At 40.0% G+C, this 25,826-nt stretch overlaps 1 protein-coding gene across 1 annotated transcript; it reads left to right on the top strand.

Moving 5' to 3' along the window:
• Nucleotides 1-9,377: 9,377 nt before the first annotated feature.
• On the top strand, nucleotides 9,378-18,844 carry LOC101091045 (olfactory receptor 145). Its single transcript, XM_019811473.3, has 3 exons — nucleotides 9,378-9,467; nucleotides 15,185-15,251; nucleotides 15,985-18,844. Exon 3 carries the CDS (start codon nucleotides 15,986-15,988, stop codon nucleotides 16,928-16,930), a length of 945 nt encoding a protein of 314 aa, XP_019667032.1. The 5' UTR covers nucleotides 9,378-9,467; nucleotides 15,185-15,251; nucleotide 15,985; the 3' UTR covers nucleotides 16,931-18,844.
• The last annotated feature ends 6,982 nt before the right edge of the window (nucleotides 18,845-25,826 follow it).

Below are 25,826 nucleotides of genomic sequence, written 5' to 3'. Positions count from 1 at the left end.
GTGCAGAACTCTTGGGAAAATGTCAGGGACATCAGCAACAGCAGAAAGCCCACAGCTATGAACTTGATCATCAGATCCCAGGAGTTCACTGGGCAGGGAACAATCTCTTGAGGGAGGGCCTCTGTGGAGGCAGTGGAGGACCTGTGAGCATGTGCTCTGCAGTCGTGTGTGCAAGTGATATGATATTGCCGAGTGTGGGCTTACACAGCTGTCAGGATGGAATCCCAAGATAAGTAGGGTGAGGACACAATGGATTCACGCAGCTGGCTCCAAGCAGAGAGTGTTTGCAGTTCCAGTTTTGGGAGTATCTGTGCTAGCGGCAAGAGATGATTCTCTGAATAACATGGCAGGCTAGGGGCCAGGACACTGGTAATTATAGGGAGACTTGACCTTGAATATGTCCTTGTTGGTAGAGAATGCAGAGACTGGGACTTTACCTGGAATGGTGCCAGTCAGCTGTCTCTCAGTAGGAGGCGGAGCCCTGTGGTTTTATGCTGCCCTCTCATGAATGAGGTGTGTGGGGAGAGGGAGTACTGTGGGACCAGGCCACCCATTTAATTGGTGTGGAATTTGGTTTGATTTTTTAAAAAATGCATCGAAGGCCTGCATTTTGTTGTTTGGGGTAGGAATAGGGATCCAAAACTCAGCTAGGACTGCTTCCACTTATAGTATGCTTTGTCCCAGGGATGTTTGGCTCTGAGCCCTGATTTATTTCCCAAAACTGCTCTGCCTTTGGTACATGTTTTACCTCCCTGACTCTGGTCTTTTTCCATAACGTTTTAATCTCATTGTTAGAGTTTCCTTTTAGACCCAAAGTTCTGGAAAAGCTAGGGGATGCTTGGCAGAAAAGAATATATTAGAAAGATCATCAACTTTGAAATTTGGAGGCAAAAGATCCCCACTGGGGTTTTAAAGGTATTTGTACCCCAGTTGTCTTTTCTGTAAAATTAGGAAAATAGTACATTCTTTCAGAATTGCAAGAATTTATTAAGATAGGGTATAAAGTGGGTTTCAAACTATACACTGAGGTACAAGTGTCAGCTCTTGCTTTAAATGTGGGTTTCGAACTTACTGAGGCTGGATGATGAGGAGCCAGGATATTGAGAATACATCCTCAGAGATAGGAAGACTCTGATTATTTGCTCAGGACTGTATCCCTTCCTTAGTCATATGGCAGAAGCTCTCTCCAAAGGGAGGGAGTGGGGGCAGGTAGTGCAAGGAGGGGGGCCTGAGAAAGTTATTTTTTAGGAGGTATTAAAATTGAAGTGTTCGTTTATGGCAAAACCATTAGGCCAATGTACAGAGATACCACAAACTCAAAGAAAATGGATTATCAATGGCTAAGAATTTGGCTACTAGAGTAATACAATTTGGAATTGCTTGTTGGGTTCTAACTTCTATGAATTCTTAAAAAAATTTTTTTTAACCTTTATTAATTTTTGAGAGACAGAGACCAAGCATGCGAGGGGGAGGGGCACAGAGAGGGAGACACAGAATCCAAAGCAGTCTCCAGGCTCTGAGCTGTCAGCACCGAGCCCAACACGGGGCTGGAACCCATGAACTATGAGATCATGACCTGAGCTGAAGTCAGACACTTAACTGATGGAGCCACTCAGGCGCGCTAGCTACTTCTGTGAATTCTAAAAAGTTAGCAACTTCTGTAAAATTCAGTTCCTTCATTTGTAAAATTAGTATAATTTTATACTAAAGTTAGTATAATAACAAATAACAAGTAACAGGATAAGAATCAATTTCATTAAGAATTAAATGAGATAAAGTATATAAACAGTACAATGTCCGGTTTAAATTAAGCATCTAAGACATGTTAATCATTCAGGGGCACCTGGTGGCTCAGTTGGTTGGGCGTCCAGCTTTGGCATAGGTCATGATCTCGCTGGTCCCAAGTTCTAGCCCCATGTCGGACTCTGTGCTGACAGCTCGGAACCTGGAGCCTGTTTCAGATTCTGTATCTCCCTCTCTCTCTCTCTGCTCCTCCCCTACTCACACTCTGCCTCTCTCTCTCTCAAAAATAAAACGTTAAAAAAATGAAAAAAAAGAAGTGTTGATCATTCATATTATTGCTATAATTTGAAAAAGCTGCTTAAATATTAATGTGTTTCTAGCACATGTCAAAATTATATTCACTTATTAATGAGAAAACCAGTAGGAAGACAAAGAAGCTGATTCTAAGAGCATGTGAAGTATAGGTGAAGCACACACACACACAAACACACACATATACAATTTTATACAGGTGCATATAAAATCACATACATGTAGGAAAAGGATGCTAAAATAAGATTGCTGTGTTAGACGTATGGCTAATTAATGTTTTACAGGGCAATAAAACCATATTATCTTTAGGGTTAACTCTTTTATTGAACTATACAAATTGAAATGACATCAATATATGCAAAACTTGCATGTTATAAGGCTAAAGTTATAAGGCTCTGAAAGGCCTGCCCCTTCATCAGTTGTGAATTGTTAGTCAAATACACTGAGATACTCTCTTAGACTGTCAGTTTAGGGTTAAGCAGGTATTCTGGAAAATGCTTAAGCTCAATAACAAAGATCTAAGCAATCATCTGTTTATATTCCTCCATGTTTGGGATATACTTTTCTTTAACGTTATTAAAATAATTTTTGTTAGGAACAACCTAGATAGAACATATTGAGCAGAAACGAGACAACTTATTATGGTAACTCCTCCTCTCCATCAAACCAACCAAGGTCTTCTTGATTTCAGAAAGCAGGAAGGTAGGGGCGCCTGGGTGGCGCAGTCGGTTAAGCGTCCGACTTCAGCCAGGTCACAATCTCGCAGTCTGTGAGTTCGAGCCCCGCGTCAGGCTCTGGGCTGATGGCTCAGAGCCTGGAGCCTGTTTCCGATTCTGTGTCCCCCTCTCTCTCTGCCCCTCCCCCGTTCATGCTCTGTCTCTCTCTGTCCCAAAAATAAATAAAAAACGTTGAAAAAAAAATTAAAAAAAAAAAAAAAGAAATCAGGAAGGTAGGAGGAAAAGGGGCCCAACATCTGGAGCTTTTACTGCCTACAACAGTGATCTCAACCTTGGCTGCATTTTGAAATCGTCCGAGAAACTTTGGAAAATACCGCTGCTGGGGCCCCATTTCAAAACTTCTGACTTAGTTGGTTTGCACTCTGGCCTGAGAATCAGAATTTATACGAAGCTTCAGGTGATTCTACTATGCAGCCACAGTTGAGAACTTTGGAGCTACAACTTACAACTTTTTCAAATATTCTGAGAGGTGAAACCAGCCTATTTCATTAGTTGACCTTGTGAATTTAATTCACTTCAGAAATAAAATATCCCTTTTCATCTGGGCAATTCCGAAATGTATGCCAGGGTATGAAAGAATAAGGCTGCCTGGTCCCAAATCTAGGTAATTTGTGATGCAGTTGATAGAGCCTGGCATTTGGATCAAGGTGACTAGCCGCTGAATCTGTTTTAACTTTTACCAAGTGAGAAGTCAATTTTTTTATCTGTAAAATGAAGAATCAAACAAATTCAGGGGTGGTTTAAAGAGGATATAGGATAATATATATGAAAATAATTTTCAAATGTTAATATGCCATCGAAGTGTGAGTTGTCATCCAGGCATTTGGATTTACCTTTTATTTTCCCCTGAGCTTAAGCTTTTTGGTCCAATATGGCAGGGGCCTCTGTCAATTTAGGGAGAAAGTTATTAATAACTGAAGCAGGGAGCATAAATCGGGGTGAAAGCATTTTTTTTTTCACACCTGTGCCACATTTTAGTTAGAATCTGAAGTTATCAGCTTTAATGGAGTAAGGGGATAATAGAAAACTTTTCTTGTTTTATATGACACATCTATAATATCTGCACCGTGGCCAGGCTGTCCTCAGAAAGGTTTCAAAAAGGCTGCTCTAGTTTAATCATATCTTATTCACTTTGTTGAGGGAGGCATCCCCACCCTATGATTATGGGGATGGCTGAGCACACAACACTCAGCGATGGACAGACAGGGTAACAGAAGGTTAATAGTCACATATACTTACAACCCAGGAGTGCAGGGCACAGCACCTGATGCAGGTCTACAAGGGGTTGCATTCAGGAACAGGGTGAACAACCAAGGGCTGGGGGAGGCAGGCTTTCTAGCATTGAGAGGACTAAGTACCCACTACTTCCAACACAAGAAGGTAACTGGCTTATTTGAATAGTCTCTCAAACTGACAGGGCACTGAAACTCTGGGATACTCAGGGGTGAGCAGGGACTGTGCTTGGTCCCTCTGATAGGAAGGGTTGTTTGGGTAGGAGACCTCATCAGTGGGACCGGAGTGGAGAGAAGAATGCATAGTTAGGCTATTTGAGGCTCTTCTGGTTTCCCCCAGATGTTGAGATAACACATAATGTTGGGCCTTAACTTTAGGTCTTAGATCACACGCACACATTCACAAAAATCACACGTTTGCATTTATGCTCTAAAGCAAAGCTATGCATATGTATGCGGGTATATATTATGTATGAAATTAAATGATCAAAAAGAAAGCTACAGCTCTTTGATCATCCATGCTGAATAGCTAGTTTTGTTTTGCATATGGTAACTAACTAATGAGTGACAGGATTTTTTAATCTGACAGAGTTTAGGGCAGGCTGCCCCCAAATATGCCACTTTGGCAAACTGCTTATTTTAAATTCAAGTTATTTAAGAATCAGCCAGTGCAAAATGAACAACCTGACCCTTTTTGTCCCCCTGAAAACAAGAAATAAATCTCCCATGTGAATGGTACCTTCCCTGTACCAAGAGGTAGAGGGATCCGTACCATCAGAGACGGAATTTAGGGCCAAAGAAGTCTATATAAACAAATCTTGTTGCTTTTACTAACTTACTACCCCCACATAAATTCTGTTTAGAATTTTTTACTAAGTGAAGCCTCAAAACATGAAATTTTCTTTGTCCTCTGAATTTCTCACAGATTTATGTGTTTGTGTGTTTTATTTGTTTTTGTTTTTGTTTTTTTTTGGGGGGGGCCTAAATTGTATAAAACCTGCATGTCTTGGTTATTTCTTTGAGTCTCAACTTTATTATTGGGCTCCGTGCATACAAAATTAATTGTTTTCCTGTTAACCTGTCTCATGTCAATTTAATTCTTTGACCAGCCAGAAGACCTTGAGGGGTGGAGGATAATTTTTCCTTCCCCACAAATCACCACTGAGAAGTTGAGTTTCAGTTTAAATAATCAATTTAGCTATGATGTGAGGCTGGATGGAGAGGTCATACAAGAATAAGAAGATTGTGTTAATTTTGGTTGTTAATTTTTTATTTTGCCTCCATTAAAGAACATAGGAGAAGAACATTTTAGGGAGAAGAGAATTTCACACGGCTGAGTTTTTGATGTGTATTCAAGACATTCAGGTGGGGATGTTTGATAATCTGTTGACAGTGCAGGACATAAGTATAAACTAGACAAATACACTTGGCAGCTATCAATTGTATAGAACGTATGTATGGAGTGACTGCATGTTTATCTCCAGAGCTGCCTAGGGCAAGGTACTGACCATTAGCCGATCTGATGGAATGCGTTTACTAAAGATAAACGGTATTTTATAACCACGTCTCTGAACTGCTTTGGGGCAGGATGCAACAACTTGGAAACATTATCTAGTAATAATAATTGGATTATAATAGTTCAAGAATAATAATAATTGCATCAGGTTTCAGCAGAGCCTGGGGGTTTCAACAGGTCAGGCTGGTCACATAGGTCTACTATGTCTACAAGACCAGCTCATTTTAAGAGTAGCAGACTTTGGACTTCTTGGTATCAAGAAGTTTCTCATATATGTTGGTGGTGGTTCGAGACCTGAAGACAAAGTGCCTGTTGTGCAACCCAGTGGTGGGAGGGCAAAGAGGCCTGTGCCAGACAGAAATATTTGGACACCTTTCATTGTATACCCTTCTGATATTGCTGTACGTTACTTGAGATAAAGCTGTTATTAGTATATAAAAGGTTTGAAGCTTGTGAGCCCTTTTAGCAGTTGAATACTTAAGGCAATTAACAGATAATTAACCATCAATAGATGTTATTTAAATTGTAGGATAAGAGAGAGGACGTTGGAAATTTCAAGTACTTCAACATTTAATGACAGGCAGGGTATACTGTATATAACATCACGAGGTAAATAAGGCAGGGTTTTTTTGGTTTTGTTTTGTTTTTGTTTTTGCTGTTGTTGTTGTTAATAAGGCAGATTTTGATATTCATGTGTACAGAAGAAGAAATCTCAGAATGAGAGACATTTTCAGGTTTCCAAGGCCACACAACAGATCTTTAGACTCCTAAATCTGGCCCCTTCAACTACATCACATTGCTTCTTGATTAAAACTAGTCTTTAGAAACATTCTCTAGAGAAACCTTTGAAAAGTGCAAAAAAAAAAAAAAATCCTTACAGAGGTTTTGTGGCTTTCCCTGACCAGAAGAGATGTTAAAAAATAGAATCTTCACCATGTTACAATTAGGATTTCTGAGACATCTCTGTCCAACAAGGAAAGAAGTCTGTTGCTTCCTATATTGGTGAATCTTCATTTATAGGATTTTTTTTTAAAATCAATTGAGACATTCCCATTAATGGCTAGAATAATCTCCCCTCCCTCAAACTGCCTTTAAATAAGGCCATATTATCTCCTTGTATTTGCCCCCTCTCTAGCACAATATTGGAACATGGTGTGTCCATAACATACCTTGGAATCATATATTTTACACTGCTAGTGTTAGTGTAATTTGCTTATTATAGCACATATATTGCTGAGTTAAATGTCACTTAAAAATGGATTCCTATTTTAAGAGCCACAAACTGTGGGCTATGATGAAACTGAGCTCTGGGCAGCTCCTAATTTGGGAAGGCTTTGTAGCTCTTTCTGTCACTGGGTAACTTTCCTTTGCCAGTCCTCAAAATGCTGGTAGCCTTCTTCTATTCTGTAAATATCTTAATCCTGGAGGTCACACCCAATAAGCACACATCACCAGGCATGACTGTCAATTCAGTGTCAACATTAGTATATTTAAAATGTCAAACATATTTACAGTGAAACCAGTTACATATAATCTACATTATTTATTTACCATTTAGAAAAAGGTTTACAAAACTATTTATATAGGAAACTTCTAGCAAATTCCTTCAGTATTTGAAAAATAAATATATCCCTGAATTTATCAGTTTGCACATCTGGGCTTTTATGGAACCATATGTATATTTCCTTCTACTGAACTTAGTAAATATTAATGAACAATATGTGTGTTCATCATTGTGTTCCATACTGGGTGTGTAAATTAAATACTATTTCAACATATGATTGTGTTTTGCAGTAGCTTATGATACAATTGGGGCGGGGCTGGGGAAATTGACTCCTGAAGCAGTGGATGAAAAGCAGAATTTGATCAAGTAGGTAAGAAGAGAAATAGAAGAATAAGGGCCCTGTGATACTTCATTAATTCAAAATTTATACTGACCGCTGACCAACGCAGGAGTTAGGCACCAACTCCTGGGAAGTCAAAAATTTGTGTATAACTTTTGAGTCTCCCAAACTTAACTACTCATAGCCTACTGTGACCAGAAGCCTTTACGGATAACATAAGCAGTTGATTAACACATATTTTGTATGTTCTATGTACTACATACTGTATTCTTATAATAAAGTAGGCTAGAGAAAAGAAAATGTTATTAAGAAAATCATAAGGAAAAGAAAGTACATTTATAGTCCTGTGGTGTATTTATTGAAAAAAAATCTGCATAAAAGTGGACCCATGCAGTTCAAACCCGTGTTGTTCACAGGTGAACTGTACTTATTAAACATATGATAGTTAATCCTCAGAACAGTCCTCTATGTTAGGTGTTAATATCTCTGTTTATACATGGGGTCACTGAGATATAAACATTATAAAGCTTACTTGGCCAGTGAGTGAGGTGATCAGAACCCAGGTCATTTGACTACAAAGCCTGCTTGGGGCCACCGCATTTGTCTTCACCGACACATTTACTAATGACTTCTTCCTCACTTGTGTTGAAAGGTTCTGTCCTTTACCCTTGACTTGTGGTTTCTGTGATCCTCTATTTCCATGATTTCCCAATACAAGTCTTGATTTTCTATCAAGCTCTGATCTCACAGTGACAGCTGTTTACTGACCATCTCTCTTAGATGTACGTCCAGCAGTTGACATTCAGGTCTAAATTCTAGCTCTTTATTTTCCCTCTTTACTTCCCTTTTCTGTGTCCTGGAATTGAAATCTTAGTCACATTCGATACTTGAACTTTCATCTATTCTCACCATCGTGATCATTAATCTAGCAAATCCTGCTAATTCCTCCATCACTACAAATGCCTGGAGGCTCAAAGAGACGGGGCTGTCCTAACTACAAGATAAGTTTGATTCCTTTGATTCAAGGAAATGTTCTTGTGCAAACTAGGATAATAACACCTATTCACAGAATTTTTGTAAAAACTAACTGTGTAAAGCACTTAGCATAGTTCCTGGCACATAGTGAGCATTTTAAAAATGTAAAATATTAATACTCGCATTAATGTTCTTGAATCCATTGAATGATTATTTTAAGCATGACAATCTGTACTTTGGGAGGATTATTCATTTACCTATAAGTGACATAGTGTATGTAAAACTACTAGCTTGGTACATAGCATTCATTCTGTGTTAATTACCCCCCCTTCTCCCATATAGACCTCCAAGGTCTAGGATTCTAGGTGAAATATGTGTATTATTTATGTAGAGATTTGTATGTTAAGTAGGTGAAAATGCTTGCTGAAAGTAAATTGAGATTAAATACGTACAGAACCATGTAACTCTTGATATTTGCTTAGAAGTTAACTGTGGCTATTTCAAACCAAGATCTTTGTTTGAGCCGCCATCTTTTCTTTTCTGTGAGGTTCTGTATCTCTTCTTATGAAAGTGTTACTTGTGCTTGGCCTCCTCTGGTGTGTGGTGATGGTCAATGCACTTGGGACCAGCTTTGTGCCACCAGAAGTCTGTGGGTTAATGCATGTGCGTGAGAGACATTGTATTGCATTTACAGGTACCACGCATAGAATGATACAAATAGACTATAATGGGGAAAAAAAGACGGAAAAAATAGAAATAAATAAAGAAAGAAGCACTATATAGAGATTCAAGTTTTGGAAAGAGGGCAACTTCGCAACAAAAGAATACAGTTAAGAATAGTTCTTCCTACACTGCTTCCTGCTTGGGCTTCATCTGCTCTTCAAGGAACATGACTTTAGTGAAGCCCCAGTTGAGAAGATTTTGAGATGTAGTTCCCATGGCAACAAGCTCCGAGGTGACATAAATCCAAAGGAACTTTTCTTGGTTGTTCTATCATCCAAACAAGAATCTTCTCAGGCTTCTAGAGAAAAGTCAGTTTTTAATGAAGCTTGGGTCTTCTTTGCTGTCTGTGCCCCATGGAGCCCTTTTCCTGTGGGTCTTATTTCATGTTTGTGATGATGATTTATTTTCTTTAATTGTGAGTTGACTAGAGAAGGAATGAGAGCAGGGACTGGGATTTATTGTAATCACCACAGCAGTGGCAAATTTCTAAGTATAAGATTTGTGCTTAAGGTCTTAAGTGATTTAAACATATATCCCTCGTGTGAAGGATAGGCAAGCACTGGGAATGCACGAAAGTCACCCAACATTCACACACAAAAGACATACACACATACACAGGACTGATACAGGGGTTGTAATTAGCTTGCCAAGTGGAGGACAGACAGGTGCCAAAGCAATTCTTCTTTTTTTAAAATTTTTTTAAATGTTTATTTTTGAGAGAGAGAGAGAGAGAGAGACAGAGAGACAGAGAGACAGAGTGTGAGAGGGGAGGGGCAGAGAGAGAGGGAGACACAGAATCTGAATCAGGCTCCAGGCTCTGAGCTGTCAGCACAGAGCCCGACGTGGGGCTTGAACTCACGAACCATGAGATCGTGACCTGAGCTGAAGACAGATGACCAATCGACTGAGCCACCCAGGCACCCCAGCAATTCTGATTATAAACCCAGTACAAGGTGACTCCCCACCAAAATGCACCTCTCATCAATTGAGCGCTGTTTCAAAATTCATAAGTAGAGATCTCTCTCTCTCTCTCTCTCTTTTTTTGGTTATAGATTTTGTCTTTGTAAAAAAAAATATGCCTGGAGAGGGTGTGGAATGTGGATGATCCCCAACAAGTCCTTAGCGGACTGTGTTGATGAATTTGTGAGCTCTTTCCTGAGAACTGCTTTTGACAATTGAAGGTAGAGCATGCATTAGGACTGTGAGTTGTTTGGGGAAGGGGAATTTTTACCGAGACTAGAAATGGGCACAAAAAGGAAAGATCAGAGGCTGTGAATGAAACCTCACCTGACCTCATAATTTGGCCTCTGTGGTGTGGTAGAGTGTGGTTCTAAGAAAAATAGGGCATCCATGGTGGGACAGGAAGCAGGGACAGGTGGAATACTCAAGGATCCTGATCCTGTCTGTGATTAAGTTACATTGGAGAGTTGGGACTTAGATAAACTTCTGAAGAAAAAAAAACACTGCTTCAGCTTTCTCTTATTTCTGTCAATCAGCTCTCCTCACTTCCTCCCTATATTAGCCTCTCTTTTGCCCCTTACAGGCTCATCTAGCTCTTAGCAGGCTTTTTCTCTCTCTCATTCCCTCCCTAAATTATATATATTTTATGTAGGTTTTCTTTTCTTTTTTTGCCTTTATTATTATTTTTTAATATGAAATTTATTGTCAAATTGGTTTCCATACAACACCCAGTGCTCTTTCCAATGAGGTGCCTTCCTCAATGCCCATCACCCATCCTCCCCCCCCTTACCCCCCATCAACCCTCAGTTTGTTCTCAGTTTTTAAGAGTCTCTTATGTTTTGGCTCCCTCCCTCTCTAACCTTTTTTTTTTCCCTTCCCCTCCCCCCATGGTCTTCTGTTAAGTTTCTCAGGATCCACATAAGAGTGAAAACATATGGTATCTCTCTTTCTCTGTATGACTTACTTTACTTAGCATAACACTCTCCAATTCCATCCACGTTGCTACAAAAGGCCATATTTCATTCTTTCTCATTGCCACGTAGTATTCCATTGTGTATATCAACCACAATTTCTTTATCCATTCATCAGTTGATGGACATGTAGGCTCTTTCCATAATTTGGCTATTGTTGAGAGTGCTGCTGTAAACATTGGGGTACAAGTGCCCCTATGCATCAGTACTCCTGTATCCCTTGGGTAAATTCCTAGCAGTGCTATTGCTGGGTCATAGGGTAGGTCTATTTTTAATTTTTTTCAACGTTTTTTATTTATTATTTTGGGACAGAGAGAGACAGAGCATGAACGGGGGAGGGGCAGAGAGAGAGGGAGACACAGAATCGGAAACAGGCTCCAGGCTCCGAGCCATCAGCCCAGAGCCTGACGCGGGGCTCGAACTCACGGACCGCGAGATCGTGACCTGGCTGAAGTCGGACGCTTAACCGACTGCGCCACCCAGGCGCCCCGGTCTATTTTTAATTTTTTGAGGAACCTCCACACTGTTTTCCAGAGTGGCTGCACCAGTTTGCATTTCCAACAGTTTAAGAGCGTTCCCGTTTCTCCACATACTCGCCAGCATCTATAGTCTCCTGATTTGTTCCTTTTAGCCACTCTGACTGGCATGAGGTGGTATCTGAGGGTTGTTTTGATTTGTATTTCCCTGATGAGGAGCAACGTTGAGCAACTCTTCATGTGCCTGTTGGCCATCTGGATGTCTTCTTTAGAGAAGTGTCTATTCATGTTTTCTGCCCATTTCTTAACTGGATTACTCATTTTTTGGGTGTGGAGTTTGGTGACTTCTTTATAGATTTTGGATACTAGCCCTTTGTTCGATATGCCAAATATCTTTTCCCGTTCCATTGGTTGCCTTTTAGTTTTGTTGATTGTTGCAGTGCAGAAGCTTTTTATCTTCATGAGGTCCAATAGTTCATTTTTGCTTTTAATTCCCTTGCTTTTGGAGATGTGTCAAGTAAGAAATTGCTGTGGCTGAGGTCAGAGAGGTTTTTCCTGCTTTCTCCTCTAGGGTTTCGATGGTTTCCTGTCTCACATTCAGGTCCTTTATCCATTTTGAGTTTATTTTTGTGAATGGTGTAAGAAAGTGGTCTAGTTTCATTCTTCTGCATGTTGCTGTCCAGTTCTCCCAGCACCATTTGTTAAAGAGACTGTCTTTTTTCCATTGGATATTCTTTCCTGCTTTATCAAAGATTAGTTGGCCATACTTTTGTGGGTCTAATTCTTGGGTTTCTAGTAGGTTTTCTATAAACATTTATCAAGGTTTTTCCATGCGTCAGCCTCTTTGCTAGGCTCTTATGATTTAATTTATTCCTCACAACAGTCTTATGGATTATTATCATTATTCCCATTTCACAGATGAGGAAGTGTGAAAATCTGAGATGAAAAAATGTTTTCTGAGCTGCTGCAAGCCAGGTCTGACATTTGGTTCTAAAGATACAAACATGAATAAACTTAGTTCTTACCTGTCCCGGCTCAGGGAGGTATATGGATGGTCACAAAGACAGCAAGATGTCAGGAGGAGCTTCAGTGGGTCTAAGTCAAGATACTAGGACTTTCTGGCTAATGTCCATTAGGGTATGAGCTGGTAATGATTTGAGATCCTGTTCCTTCTAGTGTTTTGGCATTTTGTTAGGGCATACTCAAGAAATAAAAATTCTCTGATATGTGGATTTTTTGGTACTTGATAAATTTAGTGATTCATATTTATTTCCCTGACCTGGAATCAAACAGGTTTGGGTGAGGCTGCTTCCTCCCAGGTGGAGTAAGGAACATTTTGGTCAAACTTGCTCCAAATGCTGTTTTGGGAGCACTTCAGCTGAGAAAAGCCGTGCTGGGGACAAGGACTTATATGGAGGTAGCTTATTTCTGGAAGTGATCTAAGGGAAGAGGAAGAGTGAAGCAGGGAAGGATGGAAAGCCAATCCAAGGCAGGCCATTACGGTGTTTGCCTCAATGGGAAATTCACAACCCATCTCTCTGAGGCCCCGTTGAGAATCCATGAGGAATGGAGCACTAGAGACACAGAAGAGCAGAGCATTTATCCACTGACTCCCAGGGGTGTTAACTCCTTCACACCTGCAGGTTTGCACATGCACCAGAGTGGCTGGGGGGATTCCAGCAGACAGTCTGTGTGGTGGCAGAGATATCTGCCAAAGCAGTCCAAAGTGGTACAGCTGGTGAACTGTGCTTCTTGACTACAACTGCGTGCAGCCAGCTGCCACAGCAACAGCAGAAGCCAAAAACATGGGCTGAAACGAGGCAGAAACAATGTCCAACACAGACAGCCTGGTGATGGGACAGGGCCTTGCAAAACTGTTCAGAGCAGAGGGTAGATGATACCACAGCTATAAGGCAGGGGCCACATTATGTGATTTTTACTGTGCCAAAAAGTTTAGAAAGGCCTTTTGCTCCATTTAACTCTTTTTCGAAAGTCCATACTTTGTCCTTTGTCTTACTGTTGTCCTTGGAGTTAAAGCATCCTGTCTGAATTACAAGATAGAACATTGCCTGGAGGGACTGCTGTATTAAGCCACTGATGCCTGATAGTAGCCTGTTAGACTAATTGGTCTTCCTCAGCACATCTGATCATGTCATTCCCCTGATCATGCCATTCTTCTGTTCAAAATGTTCCATGGATTCACACTGCATACACATTTCTTGACATGGCATTTAAGTCTCTCCCTACTATAACCCTGGGGTGCTGTTCTAAGTTTGATGTCCAATTATGCCCTTTCCTTGTGCTCTGCATTGTACTCAGCCAAGTCAAAGAGCAGGTGGGCTTCTTTTAGAAAGGCTGGAAAACCCCTCCAACTGGAGAAGTTAGAGATTCACGTTTGATTCCAGACTCCACCACCAACCAGCTGTGTGACTAGCTGGACCTCAGTTTTCCTGTCTGGGTGATGTAGGGTTGGAGGGCTAGATCAGTGAATCCCAAACCTGGCTAAACACCCCAATCACCAGGGACAGATTTAGAGGTAAAAACAGATCATAAAGTTCTACTTCTGGGATTTGAATTTATTATGTTTGCATTGGAGCAGCAGTAAATGCACTTTTAATATGCGTAGGCTCATCTAACTCAACTGTTAGGACTAGATGGTTTTTAATATTGCTTCAAATCTGAGACCCCAAAAGTGTGAATTAGCTGTCACTGGGCTCAAGCAAGACACTGAGATACTGAGGCACAGTGGGATAACTTCTGTCATGAGGGAGAGTTAGAAAAAGAGCAAAGTAAGCAAAATAGGGACATAAACGTTGGTGGTTTGGTAGGAAGAAGGGAGTTCAAGCTACGAGGTCATCAGAGTCAGTATGAGCTCACTGGGAGCCTCCTGAAAGAGAGCTGACAGGGTAGAGGGCAGGGGCCATCAAAAATTCCAACAATTTAGCAATTTTGGAAAAAATAGTTCTTAACGGATGGGGATTTTTTTTTACTGCTAAACTCCAATTCCAAGGGATTACAAGGAAAGTCTGTTTCTCCCTGAACTAGATATTATGGGATTTCTGTGATAAACTGAAATTTAAGTGGTGTATGGAATACCCTTCTCTGAACTTGAATAGCATTTTACTTTTACCTTTTCTGTATTTTATCATATCTTTTTCAGCATACTAAGTTCAGTGTATTCTGTCTTATCTTTTCCAAGAGATTGTCAGACCCTTGAAGGCAAGAACCCTGCTTACATATTTTATTATCTCCCATAGGCAGATGTTAAACACAATTACTAAGAACACCAGATTTGGAGTAAGATGGACCTAGATTTAATACGGCCTTTTTAATTTAACATCTGGTGAATTACTGCACCTCTAAAACAGGAGTGATTAAAACCAGTTCATAGGATTTGGGGGAGAATTAAAAGGAAGTATTGTTTGTGAAATGATTTTGGATCCTGGACTGCTGGGGTCGGTACAGAAGTGCTAGGAATGTTTGGTATATATAATAAGTTCTCAATAAATGGTAAGTGATTATTTTTGCACAACGCTTTGCATTTTACTGAGTAGATGTTAATTGGATAAATGAATAATTTTTCTAAAAGCCCATTCAAATATTATCAAGGGTACAAGCAAATATTCATTTTTTTAAAAAGTCAGTTTCTAGGGCTGTGATCCCGGGGGATCCTCTGACTTTCTACTTCTAATCAGGTCCCCAGATCTCTAAACCTAGAAAAACACTGCTCAGTCTCCTGTCACCAGCTGGCCCTGATTATAGGTAAGAATCCTGTCTCCCTTCTACAAACTGGAAAATAGCCTTGGGGCAAAGCCTCCATGAAATATCACCTTCTTTAGCTCAGAACAAATTCTAAGGCCATCCAAATTCTGATCCTTCAAACAGGACAGGAGCTAAAATGGTCTGTGCTTTGTTCCTTTATCTGTGTTAGCATTATAGCCATTTATCTGTCTGAACGACTGAGGATAAGAACGGGACTGAAAGGCACAATTGAGGCTCTGGGCTGAAGAAGGGTGAGTGACTGAATCTGGGCTGAACTTTTCCTAAGTCCCCAACCTCAGGTAGTAAAGGCTTTGGGGAAGACCCTCTCCCATGGGTGACCATGGAGTGGAAACTCCAGGCACAGTGGGCTGGCTCCCACCTCTTAAGCGGACTCTCCTCAGGTATTGGCCCGAGGTTTTATAATCCTGAGCATAAGCTGGAGTTGGAAGGACACAATAAATAGACCAAAGACCCAGAAGACTCCTGAGCTCATCCTTGAGACCCTTCTTCGCAGCAGCATCTGCCCTCACCATGGAGAAAGGTCCATCCTCCAGAGGGTACTCTAGTGGCAGACTCCTTAGGGGGCTGTGAGAACAGACACACAGGCATCCTGAAAGGCCTTTCTGCAAGTCCAAAATCTCTTTGTGTGGATCAGGTTTTCAAGAATGGGAGGAAGAAGGGGCCTCTGTCTCTGTCTCCCTTTCTAAGTGACTTTTTCCTCTTGTTTCCACAGAATGCCTTTAATGAGAATGGCAGCTGAGAACTCCTCTGTGACAGAATTTATCCTTGCAGGCTTAACCAACCAGCCCGGACTTCGGATGCCCCTCTTCTTCCTGTTTCTAGGTTTCTATGTGGTCACTGTGATGGGGAACCTGGGTCTGATAACCCTGATTGGGCTGAATTCTCACCTGCACACCCCCATGTACTTCTTCCTCTTCAACTTGTCCTTCATAGATTTTTGCTATTCCACTGTTATCACTCCCAAGATGCTGATGAGTTTTGTCTCAAAGAACACCATCGCCTACGCAGGGTGTATGACTCAGCTCTTCTTTTTTCTTTTCTTTGTTGTCTCTGAGTCCTTCATCCTGTCAGCAATGGCATATGACCGCTACACCGCCATCTGTAACCCACTGGTGTACACAGCCACCATGTCTCCTCAGGTCTGCTCGCTTCTTCTGTTGGGTGTCTATGTGATGGGGTTTGCTGGGGCCATGGCCCACACGACATGCATGGTGAGGCTGACCTTCTGTGCCAACAATCTGGTTGACCACTACATGTGTGACATCCTTCCCCTTCTTGAGCGCTCTTGCACCAGCACCTATGTAAATGAGCTGGTAGTTTTCGTTGTCGTGGGCATTGATATTGGCGTGCCCACAGTTACCATCTTCATTTCTTATGCCCTCATCCTCACCAGCATTCTCCATATTCGTTCCACTGAGGGCAGGTCCAAAGCCTTCAGCACATGCAGCTCTCACATAATTGCTGTTTCTCTTTTCTTTGGGTCAGGGGCATTTATGTACCTCAAACCATCCTCTCTTTTACCTATGAATCAGGGGAAAGTGTCCTCCTTGTTCTATACCACCGTTGTGCCCATGCTCAACCCGCTAATCTATAGCTTAAGAAATAAAGATGTCAAAGTTGCTCTGAAGAAATCATTGAGCAAAAAGACATTCTCTTGAGAAAGGGACAATACTTAGGAAAGCGTTTTTTTTTTTCTTTCCTTATATAATTCAGGTTCCATTGGTTACATAGAGGAAACTTTAAATCTTTCTCGAAGTTTATCCTCCCCATTTTATTTATCCTTAAAGCTATAAGGTACTCAATATTTAGAGGATCTTAAGAATCACTTAATTCAGTTCGCTTATATTTCTGAGGATAGGTCCAGGTTTATGTACCTTCTCCAAGGTCATTCAGTTACTCAGCAGCAGAACTGTGACTAGGATGTAGGCTCTTGATTTCTAATTCTAGTGGCCTTCGACTATGGCTCATTTTCTTCCTCCATTAGCCCTGGAAGATTTCATTTCAAATGTGAACTGATCTAGGATGTTAAGATCCAGTTCTATCTACAGAAATTTCATGCAACTTTTCAAGGGCTAATTTTAAATACCACATTTTTGCAGAGAAGGTAGGAGGTACAAAACTTTGTTGAGATGGTCTTGGCTAAATGACCAAATTCTTCAAGAATTTTGCAGAGTACGTGGTGGGGAGTATGCTAGGGCCCAGAGAGCAGCAAGCATGGTAACTCCTCAGACAGTAGTGTGGAGCTTCAGGGACTTGGACTTGAAAGGATTTGGTCATGCTGGTTGGAAGACCTTATAGAAAGTATCAAAGTTATGAAGTACAGATTTGAGGAATTTTTTCCACACAACCATTTCCTTGTTTTCAAATTGTGCTTTTAACACTTGGGTGGAGAAGTCTGAAGCTCAGGGTGGTCAGCTAAAAATCTGGAGAATATTTCAGAACCATAGAGAAGACTTTGTGTTACAAGCCAGTAATTAGGTTAGCACCACACAGCTGCCAGTCAGCAGAAGAAATGATGACTGACTGTTATGGTAATGTATATGACAGAGACTACGTGAGGTATTCTCTCTGTGTCTCTCTAGATCAACTTTCTGCCTCTGTGTACCTTGCTCCAAGTCCTGGGAGGCATTCCCTAATGGATCTTGTCAATGGGCTCCATGGCCATCTGGTTTCTGGTTGGGTTAAGCCAATGGCGGCATCAGCAGAGAAAACCAGAGAAAAAGAGGAGCATGATACTATGATATTTATTTCCCTGACTTTCTTCCAGGGGGCTATAGTCACTGAATGCCTATTTCCTCTTTTGTCTCTTCATTCAAAGGGGTGGTAGTGTTGCTTCTACTAGCCTCTACCATCCTTTTGGGGTTTGTCTCAACCACTCTTTTGCCTGTACCCATGCAAATAGTGCCCTTGTTATGCTTTTCAATTACTTTGTTTCAGGGGATCATCTGTTTTCTCTGGGACTCTGATTGACACACCTTCCAGCAAAGGGTGAAAGGATTATACAGTTTAGGTTTGCAAATCCACAGCCTAATGGTACTGTGTAAAGGGAGGTAGAGTTGCTTTTTGGTTTAAAAGGAAAATGTAAGTAGTAAATATCTCTTTGAGAAGCAACAATACGTGAAATGCTCTGAAAATACTTTTGATTTATGAGATTCTTTTTAGGAAAATTCTCTTCTATTTGTAAAAATGAAGTCTGGATGGATATAGAATTGTATCATTAGGGAAGGTACAGATCGCTAAGAGTGAGTTCAAAAGAATTACTGTGGTGGAATCAGGGAACTGTGTTTAGATGGCATGGAACAGAGAACCATCACAGAATTGGAATGACTGGGACAGGGGAGATGAGAAGAACAGCATAAAGTCTCCGAAAAAGCAGACTAAGGAGTTGGGGGGTAGAATAAAATCTGAACCCTCGCTTTTACTCAGCAGTTCTGTGACCTCACACGAGTTAATTGATGTCTCTTTCTTTAAAAAAAATTTTTTTTAACGTTTATTCATTTTTGAGAGACAGAGGCAGAGCATGAGCAGGGAAGGGGCAGAAGAGGGAGACACAGAATCCGAGGCAGGCTCCAGGCTCCGAGCTGTCAGCACAGAGCCCGACACGGGGCTCGAACTCACAAACTGCAAAATCATGACCTGAGCCAAAGTCAGTCGCTCAACGGAGTGAGCCACCCAGGCGCCCCTGATGTCTCTTCCTTTTTAAAACAGTTTCCACAGGATTGTTAAGAGAATTAATTATTTCTTTCTCCATTTCTCTATTCTTTCCACATCCCATTTACAATATGTATTTATTTGTATGTTGACTGGGCAGTACATATTCATGGTATTTATAATTATTACCAAAAAATGATCAGTGAAAGGAAGTCTCCCTTTACTCTACTTTTCTTGTCCTTCTGTATCCTCCCCAGGGTCTGTCACTGTTGCTTGTTGGTTGTATGTTTTAAGAGAGTCTTTCTATGCACAGTGCCTGTGTTAGCCAAGATGCAACAGGGAGTTACTCAGATCAGAGGGCTGAAAGCTATCAGCAGAAGGGAGGAGGGGGAAGGGACAAAAGCAGGGAAGGAATATGCTTTGTTTTGCAGAACTAGCAGTTCCTGACAAAGAAAGGCCAGGCTAGGTGTTTCCCCTGGTAGCCCCTTGCCTGGGCCACTCTGAGCTGGTCTGGAGCTGAGGACCTGTGCAGGAGCCCCCAAGTTGTCCTGAAGTTACCTTTAACTCATTATAATACTAAGATCTCCTCTTATGGGCAGTTTTCCACCCTATTTTAAACATACAATGTATTCATTAGCATGTTGACACGCCAGACATGTGCAGTTGAACCAAAGAGCCCAAGTAATAGAGATTATATTAAGTTCCTTATTGTATATGCAAGCTACCTGCCCCTAATATACTGAATAAAAGCTTCCTGTACTAGCCCCACAGGGAGACAGTGCTTTGAGACCTATCTTCCTCTCTCCTTACTTGTGACAAGTAGTACAAAGTTCTTTGCTTTCAGCCCTTTCTTGAGTTTTGTTCAATTCAGTGCACACCAAGTGGCAAGCCTCTTGAGTTCAGTTACACCTGCACATACATACACACAATCTTTTCCTTGTTTTCAAAGTCTATGAGCAGTTCCTTTAAAATGTAACTACCAATGAAAAGGGGGAGAAGGGGCTGTTATTAGATAAATAAATGAATAAAAAAGCAGAAAAGGAATATATGAAGGGTTGTGGGTACCCAAAAAGAGGCAGAGAGAAAAGCATAATGTGAAAGCAAGGGAATGTCAGCTCTGGTTATGTAAGTATGTGCCCCAAGACACAGCTCACAGAATTTGGTTTTTCTGTTCTCTTTCTTCCAACTTGATTTTTATGATTGCAAAATTCTAATATATGGGGGTATATCTCATTAACAGCTTTCTACTACTGTATATTATTTTGTTTTTCCAAATTACCAATAATGCTTAGCATACTTATTCAATGACTCTTTGAGTTTTCCCTAATGAGGATACATATTTTAGATTGGGAATTACTGAATGACATGAGATTTTGAATATTATTTCAAAACTCCTTCTTGAAAGTTTATCTCAATTCACACTCTTACTAGCAGTATAAACAAACTCAGACTGTCTACTCTTGGCCAGATTCTGTACTAGTAAGGGTGCCACTCATAAAAACTGATTACCTTTAATTTTTTTTTCAACGTTTATTTATTTTTGGGACAGAGAGAGACAGAGCATGAACGGGGGAGGGGCAGAGAGAGAGAGGGAGACACAGAATCGGAAACAGGCTCCAGGCTCTGAGCCATCAGCCCAGAGCCTGACGCGGGGCTCGAACTCACGGACCGTGAGATCGTGACCTGGCTGAAGTCGGACGCTTAACCGACTGCGCCACCCAGGCGCCCCTAATTACCTTTAATTTTGATAGTGCTGGGGTTGTGTTACTGTCTTCTCCTTTTATTCCTGTCTACTTCATAAACTACTTGTGGTGTCTGAATGGCTAAGGAAAAGAAAAGAAAAAAAGAAAAGAAAAGAAAAGAAAAGAAAAGAAAAGAAAAGAAAAGAAAAGAAAGAAAAGAAGGAGCAGAATTGAGACTGCTTTCTTCTGCCTTTTTTTTTTCCTTATATACTCCCTATAGGGGAGGGAAATAATTTTCCCTCTACCCTTCTAGATTCTTGGCTGACTCCCCTGTGATAAAAGACTGATTAACAGGAGAAAAACAAACAGAACTTTAATAACATGTATACCTCCTGTATACATGGGAGATACTCAGGAAGAATGTCCCAAGCCACGACCTTAAATACCATTTCCAGCTAAAGACAAAAGAGGATGCTGTTGGGGAGGGTCGTCAGTTATGAAAGGTTATCAGATAAAGCACAATAAATGAAGGCATGGTTGTTATGCAGATTTAAGTTGCTGCTAGATAATAGTTTCTAGAGATTTAGTCATCCCCCTCTTCTTGGTACAGAGGGAGAGACACTGTTACACATAGAGATTTCCCTTATAAATATTAATTTCCCTCACAAAAGGGCTACTTCTGCTTGGTTTTCAGAGCTTCTTCTATGCCTTTGTTTTCTTAAAATTAATCAGATCAAGATAACCCTTATGCCAAAGATAAATATTTTGGGGTAGCAAATTCTACTCTACTTCATCCCTTTATTTTTTAAATGGCTTTTCCTTGGCTTCATCATAACTCAGTAATCTTTTTGTGAGCCAAGGAAGGGAAGATACTCTGGAGTTTTACTTTTGTGATGATCTATTGTGAGATGACTTTCTGGAATAGCTTTCTGTCACCTCTCTGCTGGTTTCAATGTCTCTTCTCTGTGTTCTCAGAGCATACTGTACTTAACCTATTAAGTGTTGGTCAAAGTGTAGGGCCACTGATTGACTTTTCTGTATACATATCCACTACAAATTAGACTGCAAGTTTTGTGTGAGGGGAGTTCCTGGTGTCCGTTTTGATTAATAACCCACACCTAGTGGCTATAGCAGAACCAGGCTCTATTTTAGATTTGTAAGCCCCAACTTTCCACTCCTTTTTATGGTCAAGTATAGTGTTGTCAATATAAAATGATTACCTTAAGCAAACTCTAAATCACTATCAATTGAACACTGGCTCTGAAAGAAATTTTATAAAATACCAACAATTATGTATTCATTCTGTACTCTCCATTTTCACTCATATCCCACAGACAACACACTGAAGAAAAACTTATACAATGAAAAAAAATTATTCATGTAAGAAGCTCCCATTTTCCCCAGAATATCAGATTAAGCCAGCAAGATTGTGTTCAAAAGAAAAATTAGTATATTGCTATTTTCCTTTTTAATGTTTATTTTTGAGGGGGGGGAGGGGCAGAGAGAGGGAGACACAGAATCCAACACAGGCTCCAGGCTCTGAGCTGTCAGCACAGCTGACATGAGATCATGTCCTGAGCCTAGGTCCATGCTTAACTGACTGAACCACCCAGGCGCCCCCCAAAGATAAACTAGAAAAAGGTCACCAAGACCATAGACTGATTCTTCCTTGTTGACCTTGCAGGGCACAATACTGTTTTCTCAGAGCAAATCTTCCTTTCTTTACTGTCACAAATGAATATATTCTATAACCTGTCAGATTGTTTCTGGGAACATTTGATGATATAGTTTTTGGAACTTTGCAATTTCCTAGTAGTTTTATTGAGGAAAATTACTACTTTTCCCTTTATAATGAAAACAAAGTTGTGGGAAGATATTTTGAGACTATGAAATGTCTTGTTCCTTTTCAATTTTTCACACTCTAGTTTTAGCATCCATTGATAATTCTTGCCTGAATCAATACTACTCTGATGGTTGAAAAATAGAGATTTTTTTAACTCCATCAGTCCTTCATTTGCTAGTTGGTACTTTGTCAGGAAGAACGTTTCCTTCTGTATTTATTTATCTATTCACTCATTCATCTAGTTATTCATTCATATTATTGTGGACTCATGCTTTCTAATTTTATGTAATGGATTATGATTCATTATTGTCATTGCTTACTTTGATGCTCAATTTGTCCCTGATTTGTCCAGTGGGAGCCTCTTCATGCAAGTTCCTATGTTCTTTTAATATCTCTCTATTAGATTTTGAGCACTTTGTTGCTTTACAGAAAAACAATATGTTTCAGGCTTATTTTGTAACTTCCCTGCCCCAGCACTGGTTCTATTTAGAGACAAATGGTGTTTAAAACCAAAATATGAATGGTAGGTGGAATGAGCTGTATTTAATGTAATTCTGCAAGTAGGTATTTAATGGGAGAATATTCGTGTTTATAAAATATTCATTTATATGTTTTTTTCCTTGAGGATACCTGTCTGTGTACAAGTGATAGACCTGCTTCTCTGTGAATAAGCCATTGCTCCATGTCCCAAAGTCAGTGATTCCTGAGTGTCATCTGTGGTCCCCTTCTCACCATTTTTTACTAACTCACATGACAATCTCTTTAGGTTCCCATCAGTGATTGGTGAGACCACATGAAAGGAAGAAATAGGCCTGGAGTGGGAGGGAAAAAAGTCCTAAGACTCTTGTCCACACAATTTGGTTTTGATACCATTCAGTCTAGCTTCCTTAAAGCTAGGACTCCTAGTCCCATTTGCTTCCTTCCTTCATATTGTATCTTGCTTGCAGTGACTACGCACCCCCTACTTTTATCCTAACTTTCCAGACTTCCATGACTTGAGAATGAAGGTGGACAAGAGTTCCACATTCAAGGGACTCATGTTTTTCAAACCCCAATATGACATTTTGGAAACTTTATGCCCTTTGGACTGTACATACAAGTTCTCGCGTAATCTTCTCTACAAGTTAAGGAGCTTAAGATTGTACAGATAGTAGGTGGTGGAGTAAAGAATTGAATTTAGACTGTCTCATTCTAGAGCCTATACTCTTACACTTGCTGCCTTCCAGAGGCTCAATCTGTGTGCCTAAGAAATAGCACATGTGATGCACATATATTCATTTTGTGCAATGTCCAAGTTCCTGCTGCCTTTGAGCTGAGAAAGTTTATATATTCACTCTCATTTGGAAACAATGTGCCTAAAAGGTATGTCAAGAGGAAGACCGTAAAGATTTTTCTCTTCATTTAATGCACTAAACTAGTAGGGTCAGTAATATAAACTTATGTGGGACCTGCTGAACTACTGTAATAGGGACTGGGCAGTAATACATGTAGAAAATGTTTATTTGAGGTTGTATTTCAAACCTCAACCCGGTGATCTAACACATGCAGAGAATGTAATGCCTGGCAGATATAGAAAGTGCTAAATAAATGTTGAACGAATCCTTAGTGAGACCTTAAAATACTAAATTAGTGTTTTGTTTTTAATATAATTTTTAAAAATATTTTTTCTTATATTTTCAAAAGTAATGCTCAAGTATTATGGGAATATATAAAAGTAGAGATAAGCAAAAGATAAAAAAAAATCCATGATCCTACTACCTAGAGATAACTACTCTTAGGATTTTGGTGTATATTTTTTCAGAATATTTTTCTGTGTGGGTAGTTATGGTGACTTAGACCATTTTGCAAAAACTATACACACACACACACACACACACACACACACACACTATACTATAGTATAGCTTTTTTTGCAAAAACTATGTGTGTGTATATATATATATATATATATATATATAGACACAAATGTGATCATATTAAGTACAATTTTGTAACTTTACTTTTCATTCTGTAACACACTGTAAACAGCTTTCCATGTGATTAAATATTTTTCAAAATCATGATTTTCAATGACTATATTCATTGCATTTAAAGCTAAAAGATCAGTGGAATGATGCAAAATGTTGCTATTTTCTGCACAGAAAGACATTGTTTTCTTTTTTCCAAAGAGTTTTTTTTTTTTAACTGTGATATGTTCATCTGATGATCTCAAATTCCTTCTCTAAATTCTAAGAGTAGCTTTGTCTTTGATTTATTCTTAGTGTCAATTCTGCATATTCCTCCCACTACATTAGTTCAGTTTTCCTGGTCTCCATCCTTCCTATCTTTTACCAAAAGTCAAAGGCAAGTCTAGAGATTCTAGCCTTATTTATGCTTCACATTTCTCTTTCCCTGGTAAAGAAGACTCTACATCCCAGGCAGGTAGTTAAAGAAGCAACCCTTTCTCTTCCCCCTTATCCTACCCACTCTAATCCAAAGGAAAGGAACAATTTATAGGACTCATGAGAAATTGGGAGAATGAACTTATGTGGCTCAGTATGGCCTAGCCACCTTCTTATGGCCCCTTGCCCCATTTCTGATTAGGACAGGCACATTCTCAAGATCCCCAATCATCTCTTTCATTTGTAACCCTTCTTCTTTATTGGAGAATACCAACTGTTGACCAGCTTGGTTTAGACCTATATTCATTAATTTAGTCTGTGATGGGCCATGAAGGAATTATAAAGTCCTACTGTACATCCAGGGGTCTTTCAATCAACTTTACCAGCAATAAAACTGGAAATTGTTTTTTGGTCTGACATCTGTGTCTAATTTCAGAAATGGAAGAGAGATATGATTTATTATTATTACCCCTAACCCTTCTCAACTATTTCCTACCCCTCCCTGCCATGTATACAATAATTCAAGTCTCACTATCATTTGCCATTCCCCAAATTTACACTGCTTTTTCCCCTCTAATGGCCTTTTAATTTCCTTTTGTGACTCCCTTTGCTCAGAATGTCCTCCTGATTTTCTCTGCTGGTAACCTTCTACTTATATTCAAGCCTAATAGCAATGCATTTCTAAAACCATATCACAAAATAGATTGCATATTTCCATAGTAACAATGTAATAATTGGAGACTATTTCTGAATAAAGATCTAGCACAAAATAACCTGTTGGGGAGTTCTATTTTTTTTCAAAATTTTTTGAGGACCCTCAATACTGTTTTCCAGAGTGGCTATACCAGTTTGCATTTCCATCAGCAGTGCAAAAGTGTTCCCCTTTCTCCACATCCTTGCCAACATCTGTTGTTGCCTGAGTTGGTAATTTTAGCCATTCTGACTGGTGCCAGGTTGTATCTCATTGTGGTTTTGATTTGTACAAAATAACCTGTTA

Source organism: Felis catus, chromosome D1 (genome assembly GCF_018350175.1).
Source record: "Felis catus isolate Fca126 chromosome D1, F.catus_Fca126_mat1.0, whole genome shotgun sequence".
NCBI classification, from domain to species: Eukaryota; Metazoa; Chordata; class Mammalia; order Carnivora; family Felidae; genus Felis; species Felis catus.
Note: the sequence above shows the minus strand (reverse complement) of the source record. Positions and strands in the feature narration are given on the sequence as shown.

Excerpts from the sequence above, each read along its gene's own strand:
- LOC101091045 (XM_019811473.3), top strand. The coding sequence starts at position 15,986 with ATGCCTTTAATGAGAATGGCAGCTGAGAACTCCTCTGTGACAGAATTT.